The 9,032-nt window shown below is 42.5% G+C and overlaps 1 protein-coding gene across 1 annotated transcript; it reads right to left on the bottom strand.

The window, feature by feature from the left end:
- Nucleotides 1–5,690: 5,690 nt before the first annotated feature.
- Nucleotides 5,691–8,728, bottom strand: LOC120401487 (zinc finger protein 501-like). The gene is made up of 2 exons (XM_039531556.1): nt 8,686–8,728; nt 5,691–8,335 (listed from the first exon to the last, which is right to left on the bottom strand). The coding sequence occupies exon 2, from the start codon at nt 8,322–8,324 to the stop codon at nt 7,062–7,064; it is 1,263 nt and encodes a 420-aa protein (XP_039387490.1). The 5' UTR covers nt 8,325–8,335; nt 8,686–8,728; the 3' UTR covers nt 5,691–7,061.
- Nucleotides 8,729–9,032: the final 304 nt, after the last annotated feature.

Genomic DNA, 9,032 nt, shown 5'->3' with positions numbered 1-9,032 from the left:
AACTAACTTATTCAACTAATCTTAACTATTAAACTAAGTGAAACAACTATATACACTAAAGATACGGAGAAACGCTAGGGCTGTGGAGGTGAGATACCACTCCACTGTTCCAACTGGCCGTCACAGGCGGTAAGAAGGAACTGAGGAGCGGACGGGCCAGCTGGGGTATATAACAGGCGCCATAGCGGCGCCACTCCAGGGGGCGCCCAGCCGGCCCGCCGGAGTTGCTAGGGTAAAAATGTTCCGGAGAGCTGTGCACGCACGGCGCGCACACCTGACTGGAATTCATAGGAGCAATCACTCGAAGAAGAAGCAGGCATGTAAGCAAGTGTCTGTGTAGATGTTCATAGTGCAGCGGGGCTGCAATCTGTGGACACACCTAGCCAGCAAAGGGATTCCTGTAAGCAGGGAGGTTCAGATTTCAATCCTATAAGAAAACGATGGGGAGGGAGGGGGAAGGACCCAATCCTGCTGATGGGAAGAATGAGTCAACTCTAAAAAGAGAAATAAAATTTTGAGGTATGCACAATGATGGGAATCTGAAAGCTACTGTCTGGAAAGATACAAACTACCTGGCTGACAAGGGAGAGGGAAGATCTGCCCATAGCTATTAGCATATGACCAAGATACTTACAAACACTGACTACTCCAACTGTGGTCACTCAATTAGGATGAACTGCAAAGAATGGGGCAGACAATCACTATAAAGCTGGTGAGTATTTCAATACTTAGATTTACCAAGCCAGCATAAAAGAGCTTCTTTATTACCTTACTCATTACTCAGAAGTCCAAACAACACAGTTTCCTTAAAGTGAGCCAGCCTTAGGCCTCCATCCAGGTACCCACATTAAATATGATGACACTTTCTGTAAATCTTATTTCATCATATAAAAGAAAAGGTTCTACCAATCCCAAAGAATTGGACACATTACCACCCAGGTTAATGAATGTTTCAGATCCTACCCAAATACATGCTACAGCCAATTCTTATTAACTAAACTAAAATTTATTAAAAAACAAAAGAGAGAGTATGGTTAAAAGATCAATATATATACAGACAGAGTTCAATTCACTGAGGTTCAGATTCATAGCAGAGATGGTGAGCTTTGTAGCTCCAAAGAGTTCTTTCAGAAATAGTTCATAGATTATAGTTTAATGTCCAAACCTCATATTCAGGGCGTACTGGCATAACTGGGACCTCAGTCTTGTGACTCAAACTTCCCCTGATGAAGCCTAAGCAGATCTGAGATGACAGAATTAGGACCCAAGGATCTTTTCTACAATTTCATGTCTTTTGACAAGTTGGAGTTCTTCAGGGAACAAAATGTAATTAGGATGACTTTGTAGGAGGTCCAGCACCAGTACTTAGCTATACAAATTAACATAAGGCCATTTGCTTGTTCCTCCACCATTCACAGTACATTTCAAAGACAGATGAATACCGAGATATCCCATGTTTACAATTCATTTAAATGCTAGGATGTTCTTTTGACCTCTGAATTATCCAAATACAGCATAGACAGCAACTGTTGATTACACTGTTGACCCCATTCATACATATGTAAATACACAAAAACAAAAACATTATCTCCCCACGTCTTTTGAGGGTTATTTATTTTGCAGAATGTTTAACCCTTTCTAGCAATGCGTTACATCTGCCCATAGCTATCAGCATAGCGGATACACCTGGCCAGCCAAGGGATTCGGTGAAACAAAAGGCATCGTATGACCAAGATACTTACAAACACTGACTACTTACTTTAAACAAATTTGGTGTTACTGTTAAGGTTAGGCTTTCTCATGTATTTGATTTTGATGTCAACTCGTGTATGAAGATACAATGTGTATGCCCTTGATGAAAAGCCTTTAAACATATTGGGAATGGTACCTGAAAAAACACATAGTTTCCAAGACCTGTATGGTCATGCTGTATCTATGCTAGAAAGCCTTATAATAGTGAAACGTTACAGCTGATACTTGTAAGCAATTTTAGAGCTTTTCACAGCAGGAAAGCCATTACAAACATAATTTGCTGATGAAGAGGGAAACTGAGGCCCACTACCACATTGCTATCATGACTAAATGCCAAGGTAATTCCACCTTGAGACCATTCATGTATATATTAGAGCAACATCAGATGAGAAAAATGTTCAGAAAATGAAAGAAGCTTTATATACAGAGCCTGATTCAGTCACACATGATTTTGATAAACCATTTCTGTTATACAGTGATACATCTAATATTGGGTTAGAAGCTGTAGTAATTCAAACTAAGAATGGAAAATTCCTATGATGCATTCAGCAGTGTCTAGGGACACCACTTTCTGCATCAATTTTGCGTGGTGGGGTATGATGCTGAATGGAATATGGGAGACACTTTATGATATTGTTGATACCAATATTATAAAATTGCAAGGAATCTTACCAAATATGCCATGTAAGATATCTGTGAAAAAATGTTACAATTTGCCAAATGTGATAATCTTATTTATATGTTTGTATCACCTTTGAATTGTGAGTTATAGATATATATAGTATAGTTGTATTTCCAAACTTGAGCTGTGAAACCACCAGACAGATTGGCATCAGCACTGCCTAGCCTGTTCGATGTCCCATCAAGTGTCATCAGCAGTACAATGAAATCATGGAAAGGAGCCAGAGGATACACCTTATGAGTCAGTGAGGCATGTAGGGGCAGGCTGGTGGACAGAACTCCAAGGCTTTTCCATGAGATGTGCTGTGAAGCTTGTGTTTGGGACACAGGAAGTACAAGCCACATGGCAAAAGGAATATAAAAGGCAGCTGCATCGTCTCCATTTTGTCTTCAATCCTGCTTCCTACCTCTGGAACTTCTCTACAAACTGAAGCATTGAACACAGGACTGAATGACCCATCCAAGCTGTGGATGTCTTCCAGAGGGACTTTCAAGCCAGCAACTCACCAATACTGCTAAGAACCCGATACATGGACTCTAAAGTCATTGTACGTATCTGAGTGCTTTAACCATTTAACAACACTTTCTTTTATAATAAACCTTTAGTTTTCGTTACTAAAGGATTGGCTGGCACCATGGTATTTTGGGTAAGGTCCAACCTAATATTGACCTGGCAATGTGGCTGGCCCTTTGGGGTTCAGAAAAACATTTTGTATAGTGAAAAAAGTTTTTAAATAACTTCTCACTGTACTGGACCTAGGTGCTGATTGGGAGTCAGAGAACTGGAATGCAATAAAGGGGGCTGGGATCAGAAGCACAGTTTGTGACTGGTTGGTGGTCATTCAATGTGTAGATATTGCAATGTTGTTTTATACATATGTATAAGGGGTCAATGTGCACCGTGCTGTGCAACATTGTATCTGCTATGTGGTTTGTGTAGTCTATTGCATCACCTTACTATATGATTTCTAAATGCAATGCCACTGTGCTATGTGTTATGTATCACAGTGCATTCTTCCTTTAAATAAATGTTACTTTGTTTTCGAGAAATTACTGCTTGAACATCAATCCTTTGAGTGGAAGGCTATATCCATGTCCTCTCATGGGTTAACAGAACTAGTCTTTTCTGGGGAGTCCTCTGAGGGTCAGAGACAAAGTCCCTGATAAAACCCGGGCAATTCCTCTAAGGCGGGCCACCTCCTGCTATGCATTGAGACAGGCCAAATTGACAAATGGTTTTCAGTTATAGGCAAGCCATTATTGGGGTGCCTTGGATCCAAATTTTGGGGTAACAACAGAGAGGTATAAGATACATCCAGTTTCATATAACTAGAAATTCCAGAGCAGGTTAAATGTGATGAGACAGAATCAGGACAAGAAATTCTCCCATTGCATCCTCCTCTGATCCATTCAAATCTGCTTCACTACTGAGCCTTATTATTTACAAAAGTTCTAGCATCATCGTAATGGGAAAAAAAAAACAGCCAACCTTCCCATCTGCAAACAATCCCATCCCAGTAGGAAAAGTCCTACAACAGGCTGGTGGCGATTGGATGTCTAACAGTGAATGCCAGTGAAAATGAGATAGGATCATAGAATATCAGGGTTGGAAGGGACCTCAGGAGGTCATCTAGTCCAACCCCCTGCTTAAAGCAGGACCAATCCCCAGACAGATTTTTACCCCAGTTCCCTAAATGGCCCCCTCAAGGATTGAACTTGCAACCCTGAGTTTAGCAGGCCAATGCTCAAACCACTGAGCTATCCCTCTCCCCCTAAAAAGTCTGAAAATGGAAAGAACAAGTCAAAAATTACTTAGACAAGTTAGATGTCTTCAAATCACCAGGGCCTGATGAAATGCATCCTAGAATACTCAAGGAACTGACTGAGGAGATATCTGAGCCATTAGCAATTATCTTTGAAAAGTCATGGAAAACAGGAAACATTCCAGAAGACTGGAAAAGGGCAAATCTAATGCCCATCTATGAAAAGGGAAAAAAGGATAACCCAGGGAATTACAGACCAGTCAGCTTAACTTCTGTACCCAGAAAGATAATGGAGCAAATAATTAAGCAATCAATTTGCAAACATCTAGAAGATAACAAGGTGATAAGTAACAGTCAGCATGGATTTGTCAAGAACAAATTGTATCAAACCAACCTGATAGCTTTCTTTGACAGGGTAACAAGCCTTGTGGAAAGGGGGGAAGCAGTAGATGTGGTATATCTTGACTTTAGTAAGGCTTTTGATACTGTCTCGCATGACCTTCTCGTAAACAAACTAGGGAAATACAACCTTCATGGAGCTACTATAAGATGAGTGCATAAGGTTGGAAAATCGTTCCCAGAGAGTAGTTATCAGTGGTTCAGTCATACTGGACGGGCATAACGAGTGGGGTCCTGCAAGGATCGGTTCAATATCTTCATCAATGATTTAGATAATGGCATACAGAGTACACTTATAAAGTTTGTGGACAATACCAAGATGGGAGGGGTTGCAAGTGCTTTGGAGGATAGGATTATAATTCAAAATGATCTGGAGAAACTGGAGAAATGGTCTGAAGTAAATAGGATGAAATTCAATAAGGACAAATCCAAAGTACTCCACTTAGGAAGGAACAATCAGTTGCACACATACAAAACGGGAAATGACTGCCAAGGAAGAAGCACTGCGGAAAGGGACCTGGGGGTCATAGTTGATCACAAGCTAAAGATGAGTCAACAGTGAAAAACTGTTGCAAAAAAAGCAAACATCATTCTGGGATGTAGTAGCAGGAGTATTGTAAGCAAGACACGAGAAGTTATTCTTCCGCTCTACTCCGCACTGATAAGGCCTCAACTGGAGTATTGTGCCTAGTTCTGGGTGCCACATTTCAGGAAAGATGTGGACAAATTGGAGAAAGTCCAGAGAAGAGCAACAAAAATGATTAAAGGTCTAGAAAACATGACCTGTGAAGGAAGATTGAAAAAAATAGGTTTGTTTAGTCTGGAGAAGAGAAGATTAAGATGGGACATGATAACGGTTTTCAAATACATAAAACATTACAAGGAGGAGGGAGAAAATTGTTCTTCTTAACCTCTGAGGATAGGACAAGAAGCAACAGGATAAATTGCAGCAAGGGCGGTTTGGGTTGGATATTAGGAAAAACTTCCTAACGGTCAGTGTGGTTAAGCACTGGAATAAATTGCCTAGGGAGGTTGTAGAATCTCCATCATTGAGGATTTTTAAGAGCAGGTTGGGCAAACACCTGTCAGGGATGGTCTAATCTAGATAATACTTAGTCCTGCCTTGAGTGCAGAGGTCTGGACTAGATGACCTCTTGAGGTCCCTTCCAGTTCTATGATTCTATGATTCTAACAGGCTTTGCCAACAGTTGGAAACTGGGATTTAAACTCCAAATGATCTCACTGCGTTTGAGATCCATTCAAATTCCCCTTCCAAGTCTGTGACACATTCATCTCAGCCCTAAATTACTGTTTTGGGATCAAAGAAAACAAAGTGTGATCCCCAAGCAGAGGGTTGAGAACCCCAAATCATATGACACATTAAGTAGCAGAGATGTAGAAGATAAATTCTATATGGCTCTAACAAAGGAAATGTTGCTGGGCTAATTGGGAAGGTCGGACTCCCTCTAACTCACCACCTCTTCAGGTATCACAGAGGCTGAAAAAACACTTTTCCCCCTCATCCCTGCTCGTCTTTGTTATATTTAAATATATTTAAAATGAGAAAAATGGAACAAAACCCAGTGCAATGTGAGAACACCTGTGAATGAGACAATTTGTCCCTAGTGGGGAACCTGGTGACTAACAATCACTTTGCAGTGGGAGGAAAAGTATAAACATGATGTTCTTAATTTGGTTAGACTAGGAGATGTGATGGAGGTTGTGTCAGATGGTGAGGAAATTTACTACATTACCCTGACCACTGTACATGGGCTATTTTCTTTACTGAAAAAATAGCTGTGGTTTTACATCAGGATCACTAACTTAATCTAGCTAACTCCATGGAAAACCTAGTGGAGTCAAGGTGCAGGTAGATTTAACCTCCACGTACCTGGTAGAGGTCACTCCTGGTTTCCCCACCTGGGGCTGATGGACATTCATGTTGGAGGGACACACACTTTCATGATACAGGACAAAGAAGTTGATGAAAAATACTGTCAGATTCACCAGGGCCAGATTTCCAATTAGGCACAGTAGGAGTATGCCTAGGTGCACCAGCATTCTAGGGGCGCCTTACTTCTCTAAAACTGTGTGCAACATGAAGGTCAACTGTAGGCAGGGTGGGCACTGCTGAGCCTAGGTGTAAATCCAGTCCTGGAATTCACCCCAAGAAAGGGTGAGCTGCAAAAGGGAAACGCAGACAACTCAGCTGGGGCAACTGAGATACCACGATGTCACAAATGCTGCCTTAAAGCTCACTATGTGGGAATTAGCAAAAGGAAAACAAAAATCTTTCCTCAGCCACAGACAAGGATTTTAGAGTGTTTATCTCCCTTGCAGATTCTCTAATGATAAAAAAGGGCTGAGTTCTGATAGAAGAATTTCCCACACTTTACGGATACTCTGATGTGTAATAAGGTTTGAGCTCCTAGAAAAGGTTTTCCTGCACTCACAGCATCCATATGGTCACTCTTGAGTGTGGCTTCTCCGATGTCTACTAAGGTGTGAGTTCCGAGCGAAGGTTTTCCCGCACTCACAGCATTCATAGGGTTTCTCCCCTGTGTGGATCCTCCTATGTGTAATAAGGTTTGAGCTCCAAGCAAAGGTTTTCCCACACTCACAGCATTCATAGGGTTTCTCCCCTGTGTGGATCCTCTGATGTTCAGTAAGGGTTGAGCACTGAGGGAAGGTTTTCCCGCACTCACAGCATTCATAGGGTTTCTCCCCTGTGTGGATTCTCTGATGTCTTATAAGGTCTGCGGACAGAGTGAAGGTTTTCCCGCACTCACAACATTCATAGGGTTTCTCCCCTCTGTGGATCCTCTGATGTGTAACAAGGGTGGAGCGCCAAGCAAAGGTTTTCCCACACTCACAGCATTCATAGGGTTTCTCCCCTGTGTGGATCCTCTGATGTTCAATAAGGGTTGAGGGCTTAGTGAAGGTTTTCTGGCACTCATAGCATTCATAGGCTTTCTCCCCTGTGTGGATTCTCTGATGTTTAATAAGGGTTGAGCTATTAGTGAAGGTTTTCCCACATTCACAGCAGGGTTTCTCTTGTGTGTGGATCCTCTGATGTCTAGTAAGGTTTGAGTTCCAAGCAAAGGTTTTCCCGCACTCATAGCATACATAGGGTTTCTCCCCCGAGTGGCTCCTCTGATGTGTAATAAGGTTTGAGCTTTGAGCAAAGGTTTTCCCACACTGACAGCATTTATAAGGTTTCTCCCCTGTGTGGATTCTCTGATGGTTAATAAAGACAGAGCTCCGAGTGAAGGTTTTCCCACACTCGCAGCATTTGTAGGGTTTCTTCCCTCTGTGGCTCCTCTGATGTTTAATAAAGTGTGAACTTTGAGTGAAGGTTTTCCCACACTCACAGCATTCATAGGAGCTCTCTCCTGCATGGAGTCTCAGATGTCTAATAAGGCTCGAGCGCCTACTGAGCTTTTTCCCACACTCAACGCATGTGTTATTTCTCTCTCCCATCAGGATTTTCTGCTGGGCCGTGGTTTCCTTGAGGCTTTTGAGAGTTCCCCAATAATTAACTGATTTACCAACTTTCTGCCTTAGCTGGTTTCCCTGCCACTTCTCTGGCATGTACTGACTCTCACAGGCTTTTCCCTGCTCACAGCTCCTGGACACACTCCCCTTGCATCTTTGCAATAACACCCCATGTGATTCCACTTGCTCTTCATCTTCCTGCTGAGGATTCTGCTCTATGGTCTCACTCACCATCCCATTACCTGCTGGGACAGAGAAAGAAAAACTTCAGATACAGGGATGGAAAAGGGGAGAACAAACCAAGATAACAGCTGGAGAAGGAAAAAAAATTAGGGACTGAATTTCCCCAAACTCTTCCCCAAAGGGGCGAGAGGAGGTGATCAATTCTGCATCCAGGTCTCATCCACACTTAGGGGGAAGGGAGCTACTGCCAGGAATTAGGATGGGTAGGAAGCCATGAACATTATCTGCCCTGAGGATATGACACCTACTTGGGGCAATCTTGAACTCAGAGAGCTCACAAGGTGTTTATTGGTAATCCCAGTGGTTTCCTTCAGGAAATGACAGATTCTGAGTTGGTTTAATGATCCCTCACCTGTGCAGCTGCCTCTCAGGATCTCTCTTTCCTCTGAGCCCTGGAGATCTGGAGCCCACGGCTCTTCCCCTCGTTCCAGCTGGGAGATGACATCAGGTTTGGAGACTAGAAACCCTGCTCAGGGGAAAGAAGACCAGTGAGATCAGGTGAATTTATGGGACATTTGTCACACACAAAAAAAGTTCTTTTAACTCCAGCCCATTTTAAAGTAGTAGAATCCTGGGGCCAGCTCTCCAGGTGCTCAAAGGTGCAGGACACGCTTCTCATGAGGGATTTAACTGTGCCCATGTCTACTAGGAACACACACAGCCAGACACTGATGATCAAAGGGGCTCCTAAAACCCAGA

This window comes from Mauremys reevesii, linkage group 3 (genome assembly GCF_016161935.1).
Source record: "Mauremys reevesii isolate NIE-2019 linkage group 3, ASM1616193v1, whole genome shotgun sequence".
Lineage (NCBI taxonomy): Eukaryota > Metazoa > Chordata > Testudines > Geoemydidae > Mauremys > Mauremys reevesii.
The sequence above is the reverse complement of the archived record's forward strand: the minus strand, read 5'-3'. Positions and strand labels throughout refer to the sequence as shown.